This window comes from Camelus ferus, chromosome X (genome assembly GCF_009834535.1).
Source record: "Camelus ferus isolate YT-003-E chromosome X, BCGSAC_Cfer_1.0, whole genome shotgun sequence".
Taxonomy (NCBI): domain Eukaryota; kingdom Metazoa; phylum Chordata; class Mammalia; order Artiodactyla; family Camelidae; genus Camelus; species Camelus ferus.
The window spans coordinates 66,118,803-66,136,518 of NC_045732.1; the positions used below are offsets into that span (position 1 = coordinate 66,118,803).

The 17,716-nt window shown below is 35.4% G+C and overlaps 1 protein-coding gene across 5 annotated transcripts in view; it reads right to left on the reverse strand.

The window, feature by feature from the left end:
• Positions 1 to 16,804, reverse strand: part of ZMAT1 (zinc finger matrin-type 1) — a 29,948-nt gene extending 13,144 nt beyond the window's left edge. For 4 of the 5 annotated variants that reach the window (XM_032476072.1, XM_032476071.1, XM_032476075.1 and 1 more), the window contains exons 1-4: positions 16,508 to 16,804; positions 6,069 to 6,175; positions 1,832 to 1,933; positions 1,580 to 1,754 (exon numbers count right to left, since the gene is read on the reverse strand). In XM_032476072.1, coding sequence (XP_032331963.1) covers positions 1,580 to 1,754; positions 1,832 to 1,933; positions 6,069 to 6,175; positions 16,508 to 16,769 — 646 coding nt within the window. In that variant the 5' untranslated portion in view covers positions 16,770 to 16,804. The remainder of the gene's footprint in view (positions 1 to 1,579; positions 1,755 to 1,831; positions 1,934 to 6,068; positions 6,176 to 16,507) is intronic. The other variant, XM_032476073.1, reaches the window with a different exon arrangement.
• Between the last annotated feature and the right edge of the window lie 912 nt (positions 16,805 to 17,716).

A 17,716-nucleotide genomic window follows, 5' to 3' on the forward strand; every position in this document is an offset into this window, starting at 1 on the left:
AGTCGTAATGAAAATGATCAACATGAGTTCAGCTACTAGAGTTGCATTCATTATAAAGTATTAAGGAAATTTAGAGTTCTTTAAAAACCTACTATATCTGAACATTTTTCCACACAGGGCTGTTGGATAAACGTACTCAGGTTAAAAAGAATTTCCTTCTCTGAGAATAGAAATTTGAATACAAGTCTGTTATCAAGTTTCTCCAACAAAGATACAGGAAGGAATGTTCAGCATCAAGCATTCATTTCAAGTGAATTATATTCATTTGAAACATCAATGAAAGCATGAGCTATTTTAGGATGGTTGTTGAAATTAGTGAGGGTAAATGGATGGTACCAACTTCTAAGTTGGTGTCTTTCTTGATAAGTAAGTAAGTCATCTATTCATTTCAGATTTGTGATGTCTATATCAAAATAAAATTTATACAGTTGTTTAAGGCTAATGAAATTATACAGTTCCACAATTACAGTTATTTCAGAGCTCTTTCATTTAGTCTCCTCTCTGAGCCCAAATTAATGGATTTGGGGGACTAAAGATATGGCTTTACAATGTGCTTTCTCTTGTAGAGTACACTGATTCTGGCCCTCCTTCCACTGACAGGCAGAAAAACAAATATATAAAAATTAGAGAAACTAGAATAAATTCAAAAATAATTCTACTTTCATTTATTAAGATGGCAATATACTTTAATGCTGATGAGGCCTACACAGTGAGTTGGAAATTAATGTTAGTAAAATTTCCACACCAAGTATGCTTTATTCCTAAAGTGTTGAAGCTACTATGAATGTGGTAAATTATTTATTCCAGAGGGTTAATCATATTATTTTTTGTTCCAGCACACAAAATTTTCAAAATACAAGTTGGGTTTTCCAGGGTGTACTCTGCCACTTCAAGCCAGAAATGAGATCTATGGGTCAGTTCTCTCATGTACTGGTGGCCCAACATCACTGGAAGGAGGAAAGAGGCAACATTTTACAGTTCTCTGTTATCTTTGGGATCTAGCATAAAATAAGTACTCAATAACTGCTGATTGATAATGCTGGTGTTACTTTTTCTTTACAGTCATAGGAAGAAAGGAATAAGCTATTAGGGTAGAAGGAGATTCCATAACATCTATTTTTTCCCTTACAGTTACAGTCAGAAAATGCTGCACTATAAGTATATTATGGTGAAGACACTGGTCTGACAACACATTATGAGATAACGTTTTGAAAAGTACTAAAGCAAAAAAAGAAGATGCCAAGGGAAAGAAGTAAGAAGGACCTAAGATTTTGATTTGATTAGAAACTAGAGATGTCAGGCTTATTGTTGTGTCTTTACAACAGCATAGCAAATCACTTGCTTTTATTTGGATTTAATAAATTGAGAAGGAGTGGTCATAACTTTTCTTAAAATTCAGCTAGGAATTATGATCCCCATATTAAAAGACAAGAACACAGAAAGGGATTAACAGAGCAAAAGAAGAATTAAGTTATTGAAGCAGAGTGAAAGTCTCGCCAATCAAAAAATGGATGGCAGAGTTAGGAAACAACGATAGAGAGACCCTGTATTGAAGCTAAAGAGGTAAACGTAATCTTACCCATCTCCGGCTGAAATCCTGATGGAGATACCTGATCACGCTCCTCCATTAATTGCTTCAGTTTTTTAGCATGGACTTTCCCCACATAGTGAGACTGAGCAACTACTGAGGAGCTAAAAATCATGTTGCAGAGATCACAAAATTTGTTTCTGTCCACTACTTCACTCCTATGCACCTGAAATAAGCACAATCTTGTTAGAATGATTCAGTAACTAAAAGTTTTGAATTACTACAGCAACACAGGCCACTCACCTGGAAATTCCTAACATCCATCTTCATTTTCTTAACAGGCACTTCATTTTGTTCCCCATGCATTTGAAAATAAAACCTAACATTTTGAGCATGTTTTTCACTCTGAAAAAAGATATGATATGACTGTGTTTATTCAATAACAGAGGGATGCCAAATTTACACCTCTTTGCATTTGAGAACAGTACCTATAAGTTGGAATATATTTGGTATGTACCAAGTCTATGAAAAAGCTTCACATGCTTTAAAATCTCCAAATCTCAGTTAAAATGAAAACAATGCTATAATTTAGAGGCCAATAACTTTTAGGTTCTTGTTTTTGACTGAGACTCCTAGTTTTTGTCCAGTAACACATTTCTTCTTCTTTAGATACACATCTTGGGCAATATACCCAGCTTTTTATTTATTTTTTTAAGTTTTATTTTATTGAGTTATACTCAGTTTACAATGTTGTGTCAAATTCCAGTGTAGAGCACAATTTTTCAGTCATACATGAACATATATATATTCATTGTCGCATACTTTTTCACTGTGAGCTACCACAGGATCTTGTATACATTCCCCTGTGCTATACAGTATAATCTTGTTTATCTATTCTATATATACCTGTCAGTATCTTCAAATTTTGAACTCCATACCCAGCTTTTTAAAAGACTGCATGTTTCAGCCTCCCTTTCAACAAGATGTAACCATGTGACTATACTCTGGCCAATAAGATGTAATCTGAAGTGCTGGGTGGAACTTGAGGGAAACCTCCTAACAGGCTCAGTGATAAGCCCTCCTAGCCTTCTTCATTCCTGTTTCTGGAATTAAGATGTAAAGGTCAGAGTTCCAGGAGTCATCTGGGACTATGGAGAATCTTGAGGACAGAAGCTAGTTCATCAAAGCAGAAAGACAGAAAATGCTTAGGTTTCTCATGTTATGGAGCTGTCACATCAGTCCTGCACTACTTCCCTCTCAAATTCTTTTATATGAAGAAATTAACCCTTCTAGGTTAAGCATATTAGAAAAACCTTTCAACAAATGTATAACAAAATACATAATAACTAAAATGCCGGTGTTGGTAGAAAGGAAACTAATATTCCTGAGTACATACTCTGCAGCAATCACTCTCTCTCTGCAGCATTTTAAATTGTGATATCTATCAATCACATAAAAAAAAACACAGGAAATAATATAACTGAAGAACATACCCACTACCCAGTTTTAACAGATATTAACATTTTGCTGTATTCCTTTCAAAGCTCCTTTTCAAAAGATGTAAAATTTTACATATACTCCTATCTCTTTATGTCAACAATACTTTTCTCCTCAGTCTCTCCTCATAGGTAACCACTGTCTTAAAGTTGGTCTATGTCATTTTCTTCCATATTTTTATTCTTTTACTAGATATGCATGTACCCATAAACAATATTATATACTACTGTCATTTTAAAATTTTTATGAAAATGGAATCATTCCATTCATATCCTTTTCAACTTGCTTTTTTACTATTATATCAGATTTTCCATGTTGATACATATAGCTCTAGTTCATTCATATTACATGCTGCATAATATTCCACTTCATATGCTACCCATCAACTCCCCTATTGAAGGCAGTTATGTTTATATTTATTTTGCTATTACAAGCATTTCTGCACTGAACATGTATATCTCCTAAAACACATGTCCAAGTGTTTCTTTAAAGTAGATACCTAGACATGGACTTCTTGGCTTGTAAGGTATGAGGGTTTTCAACTTTAATAGGTATTGTAAAATTTCTTTCCAAAGATGTTGAAGCAGTTTACATCTCTAAATGTAGCATATATGAGTGCTTTTTAATTCCTATATGCTCCCGAAGTGTTAAGTGCTATTAGATTTTAATTTTTGCCAGCATGATGGTTTTGGTAAGATAGTTCATTATCACTTTAACTTGCATTTCCCATAAGATCACTTGTAAAGTTGAGTATCTCTTCTATAGCCTGTTCATATCACTTTCCCATTTTTCTATTGGGTTGTTTCTTGTTCTAACTGATGTGAAATTCTTTATATATTCTAGACACTAATCCTTTGTTAGTTACATGGGTTATAAATATTACTCAATCTGTGGTCTGTCTTTTAACTTTATAATGATTTTTTTTCATATAAATTTTCCCTACCAGGCATCATGACATATTTTAAAGCTATAGCAATAAGGTGAAATTATTTTAGAGACAGGCAAATAGAGTAATACAATAAAACAGAGTAACAGAATAAAACAGAATAAACATATATATGTATGTATGTGTGTATGAAAATTAGCATATGACAGAGATGCCACTACAAATCTGTGGGCAAGGACAGACTGTTGAATAAACAGTGCTGGGACACCCGGCTATCTACATAGAAAACAATTTTACCACCCTCCATAGGTGAAAATCAATACCAGATGGATTAAACACTTTAACATAACAAATAAATTTTTTAAGTATTAGAAGAAAATGGAAATATCTATATGACAAAATTACAGAGAATGGTTTCTTAAACATATAAGTATACATATGAAGGGAAATATTAATAAGTGCAATCTTATTAAAATTCAAAGCTTCTATAGTACTATTCTATTTTACATGTATAATAAATGCTATGCTGAGATAGTCTGACAGTATTTAACCAAGCTGTATATTAAAAAGAAAAAAAAAACACCTTTTCAAGTAGGATATTTTCACAGAAATGCTTTCAAATATATGGAAAGTCATGTATAGTTTTGATTTGATTATTTAACAAGCTTAAGCACCAAACTTACAGATGCCACTGAAATTTAAATTAAAAAATATGCTACAGCATCATATAACATAATGCATTATAGACACTAAAGTTTATAGAAAAATAAAAATATGTAATGATAGGACAAAGTATTCAGAATATGCTCTTTCATGAAAAAACAAGTACAAAACGACATACACACTTCTCTTTTGTAAAAATGTGTGTGTGTGTGAGTTTAGAAAGCATACTGGAATCATATAAGCTAAAGAGAAGTTAATTAAATGATGGTTACCTACAAGTGATAGAATTATGATTGGTTTTTACTTTCTTGTATTTTTGTATATTTTCTACACTGCATAAGCACATAAAAAGTGACTTTTTAAATTTAAATTCAAATGGTTCCAACCACAGTTATCACAGAGCCCTTTGATTATGTGTCTTTCTTTACTAACTCTAAATCTTTGAGCTTTGGGGTCCCAGATGTGCTAGGCAGGCTCACATATTTGATTTCATTTAATTCTCACAAGTATTGTAAGACAGATTTTACCACCCCGATTTTGCAGGTTCAAGAAACATTCTCAGAGAGATAAAATGACTTGCCCAGGGTTATACAACAATGGTGGAGTTAAGACTTGAACCTAGGTCCTCTCAATCCACAGCCAACATAGTTTCACTACCTGGAATTATAGTAACTGAATCCCAACCAACATAAGGACTCAAATATTACTGCCAATAAGATTAGCAACGGGCAAAACAAGATGAGGTGTTTAAAAAAGTATAAGTGGTTTTACATTTCTTTTAATACTTTTGGTACTGCAGATACCAGATACAAAAAAATTCATTAGTTCATAATATGATGTAGAAATGGGAGACAGCAGCAAATGAAAGGAAAGAACACTGAATATGAAACCAGAAGAAATCATTTTTAAGCTTAGTCATACCAAGATAAGCCATGGAGAATCACTATCCCTCTGGGTCTCAGTTTTCTAATCAATAAACTAAAGAAGTAAGAACATTAAACATTCCCTCTTTTAGCTCTAGAATGCTACGGTTCTGTGCCTAAAAGCATGTGGCTACGTCAAGTGCAAGACTGGTTCATTTTGTTTTTAACCTTCATTTACTGTAAAGGAAGACAGACTCTGGAGTTCAATAATATCCCTTGATTCACAGTAACAGTATCCTATTCAAGCTTTATAAAACTTTCCTTACATTTACTACAAGGATACAAAGTAGTAGTGGCTTGATATATGGAAAGGGAGGCAGAATGGTATGAAGACAAGAAAACATGCTTTGGAGTCAAAAAGGCTGAGTTTAAACCTGAATTCCCCAAGCTTAAGCTAGTAAGTTACTGCCCCTCCTCTGAGCCAGTCTCCTCATCCCATCCGTCAAAGGGAATTAAAACCACCTACTTCAGAGGATTTTCATAAGAATCAAAAAAAAAAAAGATAATAAATAAATTTTATCTACTACATTTAAAAACCTATTAGACTCTATTCCTGTTAATTTTAACCTACCTCATAATGTGAAATCCGCTGTGATTCAAACTGCAGCACTACTCCACATATACTACAAAAGTTATCTTTAAAAAATTCAGTCTTTTCCTGTTCATTCCAAGTCATATCTATGAATAAATAAAGGGTAATGAGACTATATATCAATTAACATTTAGAAGTATCATTTTCATTCTTCAACTATGTATTATTTCATATACCACCTCAAATCTGAGTTCTTGTGGGGCTACAGCAAAAGCTTTTTGCTTATCAAGTATGCAATTTAATATGCACATATTAAGTATGCCTCTAATGCAGGATATGGCAAGAGTTATTTCCCTAATATGATAAGGCAATGCCATTCCAAAGGGAAAGTTACAGGGGTACCAGTAACTTCATGAGCTTCGTGGAATGATTTGGGGCACCAATAATAGAAGGCAGGATTAAAAAAACCCGGCCTTGAAATTTTGTCTTACAGTAGTCAATCCTAAAAAAGGCATTGTTATAAGACTGTCGCTCCACTGGAGCTATGGCTCCAGTGTTATCTAAAATCTACAGGGAACCACAAACAAACTTTGCCCATAGTAGGCAAACATTTTCCATCATTGTACAAACATTAGCACACTCACCTGGCCAAACAAGTCTCACACAAGCCCCCAAAGCTATAAAGTAATGTTCATATACTAACATCTAGAAATTATGCTATAGTGCTTCTCACTGTGATAAGTAACATATGCCAAAACTTTCTGAATTTACACTTGAGGTCCACACTTCTACCTAAAGTTCTTAACAGCTGTAATGTATTCTGCCAAAAATTTATTAGTGTATCTGCAGGATAAAATCATTAAAATAAGTATATATTATCATTTGGTGGCAATATAACTTATTACAGTGAGAAATTTTCCGTTAAGAAGACAAAAGGAAACTACTAACTTAGAGGTTCAAGAATTCCTAAAATTTAACACCCATTTCTTTCCTAGATCAATCTTTATTTCCGTATTTCCCCACTTCTAATAGTTAAAGTTTGACACTGATACTCAACATAGGAAATACCAAGGCTGAGCATTTTAACCCAGCCTTTCATTACTGATGCCCCAGATCATTTCTATGAAGTCCACGAAGTTACAGGTACTCCTACAACTTTTCCTTTAGAATGGTATGCCTAGACTTACTGCCTTTGATTCATTTCCTCAAACAAGTTGTTGGTCTGTTTTTCTTTGTTAAATGGCATTTAATATTCCAGGCTCAAAATCTCAGCCACTCTTCTCCCCAGCAAATCACTGTTTCATGTAAATTCTAGCTTATATTGTTATTTCATACCCATCTCTTCCTTTTCATTCCCCAAAACACTAACCTAGTTCAGATTTTCATTGTCTTGGGCATCATTTAGCTTTATTAGTATTTACTGAGGTTAGTTTCAAAGTATTGTGGTGGATATTTTGGAAAGAGATAAGAAAAAAGAATGGGCATTTATTGAAGGTTTTCTATGTGTAAACAAGATAACAGCTTACCCCTTTAGTCCTTAAAGCAAAAACCTGTAAGGTAAGTGGTATTTTCCACATTCTGAAGGTTAGGGAATTGGGATTAACTGAAATCAAAATAACTTGTCACATGTGTTATTTGATGGAGCTGGAACTCAAACTTTGTTTTATCTTGACTTCTTCCATTATACATACATAACTGTCCCACATGTTGGAAATGACAAAAGCAAGTGAATAATTCCTGATCTCAAGGAATTTACAACTTAGTAAGGAAGATAAGATGTGTATAGAAAGAACTATGATCCCAAGATTAAAATGTAATAAGTGATATAAGTACAATGTGTTCCTGCTGAGGAGTTTGGGAAAAGCTTTGTAGAGGAGAACAGGTTTTGAACTAAGCTTTAAAAGATGTATAAAATTCAGATTAAAAGAGTGGAATAAAGGTATCTGGAGGGAGACAAGAGTATGAAAGACAATAATTGAAAGTTTGGAATGAGGCCAAATCATAATTGGCTTCATTAGGGCATTTGGACTTAATTCTGCATTAAATAAGGGAAAAGAAATGACAAAATAGAGATGTGGATTAGGAATCAGTTGCAGGCATAGAGAGTATTAAAGCCTGAGCTTAAAACTTGCCATGAATATAAACCTTTAGATCTATTGCATTTAAGCCTAAGTAATGTTTCTGGTGCAAGAAGTGGAGCTTTGACCTTACCTCCAGTAAATTCATCTACAATTACTTGTCAATGGCAAACTCTCTTTGTGGATGTAATAAAATGAATATGTCAATATTCTGACTTCAGTGAATCAAAAAATTAAAATACAAAAATCTAAATTAAAAAAGGCAGAGTGACCATGCACATTAAAAGGGACTTAAAAGCATTACCCTAATTTTATTTAAATAGCATGTTTCCCTAATTTAAAGATGATTAAATCTACATTCAAAATTTCAGGAATAATCTTCATGTAAAAATCATTCTTAATCAGGGTTTCACATCAAATTCACATGAACAGCTTTTCAAAATCAAACATGCTGAATTAAAATAAAAATCTCTGTGGGTGGTCCAATCCACCCACAAATGAGTCTCATGATCAGCCATGTTCAGAATCACTGTGCTATAGGACAGGCTCAGATCCTTACACAAAATGGCTGTCCAATATCTATTTAGTAACTAAGCTGATTAATATAAAAGTCTTGTCATCTACGATACTTACCAAGCTAACTGAGCTTTAGTCTAACCTGAAGAAATTTTTGAAAAAAGTATGGAAGGAAGAAAATAAAGAAAAAGAAAATATTGCTTGGCACTATCTCAAATCTATTTAAAACTCCAGGGTTGAGGCCAAAGAATCTGTGTTTTTAGAGTCCCCAAGTAATCTCTTTAAACAGCCAACCTCGTGATCCTTGTTCAATCTTCCACCAAGATAGTTCTCAACGCTGGCTGCACATGCAAATCACCTAGGTTGTTTTTAAAACATACCAATGCCCAAGCTCCACCTTAGACCAATTAATGAGAATCTCTGGGATATGACTTGAAGTTTTAAGCAGCTATATATTTCATATAGACTTTAGAGGCCTAAAAATTCAAAATCTCCTAGTATTTCTTCCCCTACTCCTCCATTATCTGCATGCCCTTGTTTATGTCCTAACACTAAAGCTAGTTCTCTCCAAAATATTTCCTTGCAAAACATGCACAGCATTTCTATTAAGAAGTATAAGGTTTTAATCATTATAGCTAGTATCAGAAAGAAATTGTCTTTCTAGCAAATGAGAGTATTATTTTGGTTATAATTTAGGTATAAGTGTCTCAGTTTTCTTCAATGACAATGAATACACCAAATTCATGGCAGATGGTCCTGCATCTTTCAATCTAATTTGGTTTGAGAGCAAAGGGTAAAAATATAAGTAGATTACACATTAGATTATCAAATGACAAAATACTGAATGCTGTGAAATGTGATTTCATTTCTCATATGTAGCAAATAAACTTCTTTAAACATGGGAAGGTAAATACCTCCTGGTTAATTTTAGGCATATTGCTTTTAATATTCCTAGCATAGTACTTCTCAGGCTGTTCTTCATTACCTGACATATTTGAATTTTGTATGCTATCATAAAGTTGGAGAACAGATATTGGATAGGGGAGCAAGATTTTAGACCCAGAATAGAAGCACAGTTTTGTGCAGACTGATAGTGAGATCTTATGATACAATGGCGTTTTCTCAAATATGAATTGGGACATACTGTCTTTGAAGCATACAGGAGTTTACGGTGCTGATACCATTTCTTTGTGTTTTAACATAAAACAAAAGCCATGGGGAATAAGCAAATATTGTCAAAAACTAAGTTCACAATGGGAAGAGAAGCTAAGTTTGATAATGGAATGAGGGCTTAAACTGACAGGATCTGGAAAAGATTAAGTATAACTTTTAAATATCCACTATTTTCCAGAAATTAGACACATCAGCAAGTTCTTTAGAATGGAGAAATATGGTCATGGGACAAAACTATGACCTACAGAGAGAGTTTCAGTTTGGGACAATGAATACATTCTGGTGATGGACAGTGGTGAAGGTTGCATACATGAATGTCACTGAAATACACACTTAAAAAATGCTCAAAATGGAAAGTTTTATGTTATGTATATCATACTACTATAAAAATAAAATAAAATGTTGAAAAAAAAGACAAAGCACCTTCTTCTCCCCAAAGGATAACATGAAGGGCAGAGTCAACCTCGTCTCAGAAGAAACTGCATGAGCAAGTAATAAACCTCTGTTTTGCTATCACAACGTAAATGATTCTCTATTGAATAACATTTATGAAGACTATTTTAAATGAGAGTGGTTGTATGACAAATTGTAAATGTGATCTGATAAGAGAGTTTGTATATTTGATGCTCTTACAATTTGATTATGTTTATGTATGGCTGTAGCCTTTGGTTACAGAATGAATCAATCAATTTTCTATTAATGAAAGTGTTTAAATTCTTTATTCCCTTACTCAAGGAATGATTACATGCCTTGAGAAAATAAAACTTTCAATATAATTTGGAATGAGGGGAACTGACCTACAGCACTGGGTAGTAGTAAAAACTAAGTAGTAGAACATTGGACAGTAGTAGGAAAAAAATAAACTTTTGAGTTGCTCAAACAGATTCAAATCTTATCTCTATAACTATGTAAACTGGAGAAAATTATTTAACCACTCTGAGCCATTTTTTTTCCATCAAAAAAGCACAGAAATACAATGTTTCTCCCAGGATGTGGTGAATATTAAATGAACTAAAAGTTTTAAAAATGTTTAACATATGCAGGCACACAAAATATGCTTGTTTTCTAATCTAGAAGCTTTGAGTTTTTTACTTAAGATTATATATAATCATTTTATTTCATATTAGAGTTATTTTAGAGATAATCTAGTCCTGACTTTCTCAGTCTTGGCACTATTTTCACTTTGGGCCATATAATTCATTGTTGTGAGGGACTGTTCAATGCATTGTAGGAATATTTAGCAGCATCCCTGGCCACTAGAAGGTGGTAGCATTTCCCCATTGTCACAATCAAATATATCTCCAGACACTGCCATATGTCCCTTATGGGGCAAAACTGCCTTCAGTTTATAACTGATTTAGTCTAATGTCCTCATTTATAAATGAGGAAGCTAAGACCCAGAGAGATTATAGAAAATAAAGGATTGGGGAAGCTACAATTTAAGATATGATTCTAGGTTCAGGTAGACTTGGACCATAAAATAAGCCAAGTAGTCTGGGGAAAACATTTGTAATAACAGAGGGATGTTCTTAAGTCAGTGAAATACAAATATGAGTACTAATAATTCACATTCTATGGACTTGGACATTACTAAATTCCCCTATGTTGATATAAAAATATGCCACTCAGCTTGTACCAGAATATGTGCCTTTGATGATATAAAAAGCAAAAAAGATTCACTTGCCAGAAACTCACTTTTTAGAGGCCTTTGTTTGATTGGGCCTACTCCAAATAGTTGCACTACTATGCTAAAGTTTCTGTATAAAAAACGCAATTGAGTGTGAAATGTATATTATCATATTTGAAATTTTCTTCTAATACTATTAGATAACACCAGACAATTTAGGATGAAATAGATTTCTATGACAAAATAGTAACATTTATGGCTTGAGTCAGAAAAGAATAATGAAATCTGTCCTTATGATTTGGTTCACTCTCGCTAATGGAATTTAAAACCTTGAAAGATCTCTCAGGAAAGGAACCAGAAGATCATCACATCTCTTCAGTTCTAAGTAACAGAACTTTCTCTGCTCACTCTTGTTTCGTTTTCTTCAGTTACACTGATAAGAAGTTAAAGCTTATCCAAATTAGGTGACAACTTTATAACTGGCTAAATTTAGTAAAAATGAATCTTACTTGCATTTGTTACATGACAATTAGATTTAGCTGTACAAAACATAAAATTTCCTCCTCAAGACAATCCAATCAGATGTTTATGGCAAGAATAGCTATTAACTATTTTATGCTTTGTGGAAGTGGGAATTTCATATTCCAACTGATCTTGATGCAAAAAAAAAAAACTAGCATTGTAAATGAATGCCTTGCATATCATATTTTAAGTGACAAGAATGGAACAAATCTCAAGAGTTGGCTTCAATACTAAAAACATGTATGTCATTCTTAGTCACAGATTTGAAATCAGGAGACATTAAGAAATCTGAGAAATAATCATTTTAGTTCTACACAGAGCACATGTGTTATATTCTCCATGATTGTATCTTGAGAGATAACCTCCCTCAAACAATCTCGATTAAAAAGGATTTTTCTAAATAGCTGATTTGGCCTTTGCAATCTTTTAATACCATCATAGTGTTAGGAAAGAATGAGCAGAACACAACACTAAGTTATAGGAGACTGACCATGTTAACCTTGCCAAGGAGTTTTAACTCGTTTTTTCTCTTAAAGGTCACACTCACTCCATTTAAGGAGTTTTCAGATATATTAATTGTACCAGAAATGTAGATCTGTACCTGTCAGCATTATGAACACTCATAGCTATAATGCCATCTAGTATGCTTACTTTCTCAGTGAAGATTAGTACCTGACCTATGAGTTTGGCAAGTTCTGGCTATTTTGCACAGATTATCACAATCAAAAAATAATGAAGACTTTCTCCTGGCATATTAACAATTACAAAATGCAATGGAATTAACAAAATAATTGGGAGTACTTATGTTTAATATTTACTTTGTCTTTATTTAAACTAAGTCCTTGACCTTCATAATCGTAAGTACTCTGTGGCTAGCCAGCTCAGGAGTAATGCTTGTGAAGTTAAAAACTGAATTTAAGTCCTGTGTAAATCCACTAACTTACTTGATCCCATGGCATCAGAAGGCCACCATGCCCTTCATTCCAACAGGTTAGTAAATGGAAGGATGGATCTGCAAGACTGGTTTTAGGTGAAAAAGAATCAAAGTTCATATCCTAACAGTTATATGTGATGAATATAGTAGATGCTGATGAATATAGATGCTTAGTCAATATTTTCACATACTGACACCTAATAAAGACAGAGGGTCAGAAACTAAGAAATGGTTATTAACCTCTCTCCACAGATCCCCACCCTGACAAATGCAGAGAAGTACAAATTAACTCTGACAGCTGGCTAGTTATTTTTCCTTAGTACTAACATTAGATGTATAATATAATGAGTTTAAGTGTGCGTATAGTATTTGAGACACCATGGGCAGAGTACAGATTTATAATAAACAATGGAACAGTCTTGACAGTTCAGGAGTCTGACTAGTTATACTTAAGACTGCATTTTTCACAATTATTGTATTTATTTTATAATTTTACTATCAAGCACTACTATTGAGCTCCATAATATAGCTGGGTCTAGTTCATTTGTATATTCTGGGCACTGAGCCAAGTGCCTGGCACATGCACACGTGCACACACACGTGTTCAATAAATGATTCTTGAACACATGAAGGAAAGGCTATTAACTAGGTTTTCTTATGGTGTACTTGAAACTTTACTGAATACTACTTAGACAAAGGAAAGTCTTGTTAGGTAATTGCTATGTAAGCAGATTATTAACTAAATAAAATTAGCCAGGATGTCCTCCAATCTAAAAGATAATCTATTTAATAATTTTTCTTAAAAGGAAGAGGGAAATAAAAAAAGAGGGATTTTGTTTATTTTTGTGTTGATTTTTACTATGATTACATCACAACATCAATAGTAGGTGAAAATTCATTTCTGAGCCATCAAACATTTTTGAAAAACTTCACTGAATGAAATATGAAGGGTCCTACAAAATCTCATGACTCCCCTTACCATGAATTTGGGGTAAGTATGTATCTTTTCATATGTGTTCACTTGGCATTTCTTTTGTTTGCTGATTTGTTTTTAAGTTGATTGCCCAATTTCCCATTTCTAACTTTTGAAAGCTAATCTTCCCTGCTTGGCAATTTCTAATCTTCACTGACATTGCTCATTACCAACCCCAAGACAGATGAAATCCTCAGGCGTATTGATTATAGTTGAAAATGGATCAGCAAATGCTTTATCAAATCACTTTTAAGGGTCCTATCTGGACTGGACTTGTAATATCGGAATCTTAACAATTCTTTGCCACCTTTTAGAGCCATCTCCTAACTAGGACTTAGAAAACAAACAAGCAAAAGATATTGGCATACCACATAGAAACAGTTTTCTCTCTTCTCCTTTATCCACTATCATAACTGGTAATCTTTTATGGCCTTTATAAATATCTAAACAAAAATATTTTGAGATCCAATAGTGTTTTGGACAGTGTACTATACCATTTGTTAAGTGAAAAGGTAAGAGTTTTGGCTTGGACTGAACAGTTAACGAAGGATACTTACCCAAAATGAAATGGCAAGAGGTAATTTTTAGGTAGCAATTGTATTTGGTTTCTCATATCCTAGTAAATTGTCTCAGCACTAACAACAAAGACTTCATTACTCACTGAATGTCAGGTCATAACTCTTGATCAAGGTTTCTATGGCCTATGAATCACTGTTCTAGTGCACAGCCATGGAAATGCCATCGAAGGAATAGCAATGCAGAACTGCAAAATCATGGTTTATACTTTCAGATCTGAAATAAACCTCGGAGTCTGGTTAGTTCAATACCTCTATTTCAGAAATGTCAAAACCCAAATCCAGGAAGCTTGGGATCTGTTAACAGTCAGAAAAATCTAACCTAGGTTCACTGCACCAGACCCCTATTCTAGGGCTATCCTCATTTTTTACCAGCTAACAACATTATAGACATAGTATTGCTGCTGCTTTCTTAATTTATATCTCTTAAAGCCATTAATAACTGCATACATTCAAAGATACTGCAACCAAGCCAGTCACAGAGCCAGGCAAAAAGCCATTTTTCTATGAGATGTTGGTCCTAAACCTTACTGTGAAAAGGCCATGGGAGCCAGAATGAATTGTGATCTTGATCACTTATAAAACTATTTTCTCCTTCATGCTGGTTGTACACAGAAATTCTGGTATAAAAACAAAAAATTCAGAAGACTTCATATTTTCATCCCAGAAAAATTGTACAACTCCAGGCTGACTGAAGACACAAAATAGTCTTTCAAAGGTTGCCTTCAGTATGAGAGTTAATAAATAAAAAACATTATCATATTACAGTGTATTTCTAACTTCCATATTTAATTAGTGCCATTTATGTAATGTGCCTATGACAAATACTGTAAGGGATTTTTTTTCACTGCTTTGCCATTCCTCCAAAGTGAAAGGTGTCAAAGGTTATGGGATCATTTAAGAATGTGAAGAGAAAATTATTTTTATGGGATAATTTTAATGGGGTGTCCTCCTAAGAAAAAGTAACTTAGATTATTCTACTCTATTTTGGTGTCCACGACCTTTCACTTTGGAGGCAAATTAGCAGCACAAGGTAACACAGAAAATACTGGAAATTAACTATGAAATTTACAATGGCAAAATGCTTTACTGAGATCTTCTGTGGTGGACTCGGTCTCGACCATCTAAGAAGCATTTCCAAAACTGCTTTAAAACACATTTCAATGGCAAATTTTACAGTTTGCTATTAGTAGGCTGTTTACAAGTATATAATACTTTGTGTGAACTAAATACCACTACTACTGAAATAATCAAGAAATATCTTTTTGTTAGGAGTAATAAGTGTTGGTAAGTAAAACAACATGTTTTAAAACCCAAACCACCTTAAAGATGGGCCTGTAAACCCTGCTTTACAAGGTCACACCTTCAAATAGCCAAAGAAAATTCTCCAAAGTGGTTCCTGAAGTCTGTGCTTCTGCCAGTCTCTTGCTCAATACAACCCCCTCCACCAGACCCTAAGATCCTAAAATCCAACCGATCCTACCTTAAAGCTCAAGTATACACTCTAACCTCCTCAAATTTCTAATCTGGTCTCTCCTTAAATACCCTACGGCAAGTTTCTACACTACAAGATGCTGAATTTCACCACAGGGAGGTTTCCTCCCACTTATTTCTTTGGCCTTTCCTCTCTCATCTCTGTCTCCTTTTTCTGTCAGTCCCCCTTCCCTTTCCCTGACCATCTAGTTCTACTGCACTTCACTACCTGGCCTCCTCTCTTTCACCAAATCACATCTCAGCTTCCTAGAGAATACTAAAGCGCCCTGGCTGGGAAAGAAATTATGTAGTATTGTTTTTTCCCTTCGAACTTCTGCCTTGTGAATACCTTAAGTTCCTTTCCCTGGGGTGCCCCTCCGATCCATTTCGGGGGAGGGGGAGGTAGGAAAGCCCCTCTCTGCTTCAGTCCGGCTGACACACTGGCTACAACGGTGGGGCGGGGCGGGGCGGGGCAAGCTTGGCCATTACTGCGCCACAGCAGGTGGGGGGTGGGGCGGAGGCGAACCGCGCCCAGTCCGATCTCAGACGGGCAGAAGAGGCAGCAAAGGAGATGGGGCCGCCCCCACACCCCGGGACGGGAACTCACCTTCTCTGAGGCAAGGGCGGGTGTCTACTTTAAAACTACTGCCCCCCCGCCCCGCCGCCGCCATAGTGGAGCCGCCGCCGCCGCCGTCACCACAGCCACCGGCAGGCGGGCAGGCAGGGGTGGTGGCGGAGGAGGCAGGCACAACCGCTGCCGCCGCCGCCGCCGCCGCTGCGCAGGCGGTGTAGGAGGCGGCAGAGACGGTAGCTTCCTGAGGGGAAGACTCTGCCGCCAGCGGTGTGAATGGGCTCGGCGCCGCGGCCATCGCAGCGACGCGCCGACAACTGCACTTGCGCCTCGCTCCCGTTAAGCTTCTATAGCCCCGCCTCCCGCTTAGCCCCGCCCCCTCACCCCTCTTTTCCTCGGTTGGGCTCAAGCCTCATTTTCGCTCCTTCTCTCCACCAATAGGAACGCTTCAGACTCGCGCGCCACCCTTCCCCTTCCCCCACAGCGTGGCGTCACCCGCCTCCCTTTGGAGGGGACGCGACGGTGGCCAAGGGCAAAGGGCAAAAAGCGCGGGATGTAAAAGCACGTGGCCTCACACAGTGAGGCGTCCTCCGTTGGAAGAGCTAATCTAAAACCAAATTAAGGGGGAAAAATGTCTGAAAACCAGCTGAGTCCACTTCAAAAATACCTCAAAAATACATCTCCTGTCTATCTTAACAGCCCTCAGTACAGTGAACAAAAAAAAGCAGAAGCCTTGGTCATGACGTATTTTCATCAGGGACCCTAAAGGACGGCTTATCTATGGATCTACCCATCTAAATTACAATAAAAACCTAGGAATCCAGTACCAAACAAAACAAACAAACAAACAAACAAAAAAACTAGAATATTACTGATCATTTAAATTTCATCATCTTTTCCACAACTTCACTTCCCAAAGAAATCAGTATCTTGATTTATATTATTTCCATAATTCTTAGCACATAGATGTATGTCTACACAATGTTGTTCAGTTTTTTGTTTTAAAATCTCAGAAAAAATGATATATTTTTCTAGCTAGCATTTTGGGACTTGTTTCTTTCACTAAAATTTTGTTCCTAAGATTCATCCATGTAGCTGTAGTTCACTCACTACAGTTTAATTTACTGTCAACGATGTACAATATCCATCCATTTCCCTGTTGATGGGTATGTGTCCTGGTGCATCTGTGCAAAAGTTTCTCTTGGATATGCTCTCCTTTCCAGTCTCAGTTCCATTCACCTATTT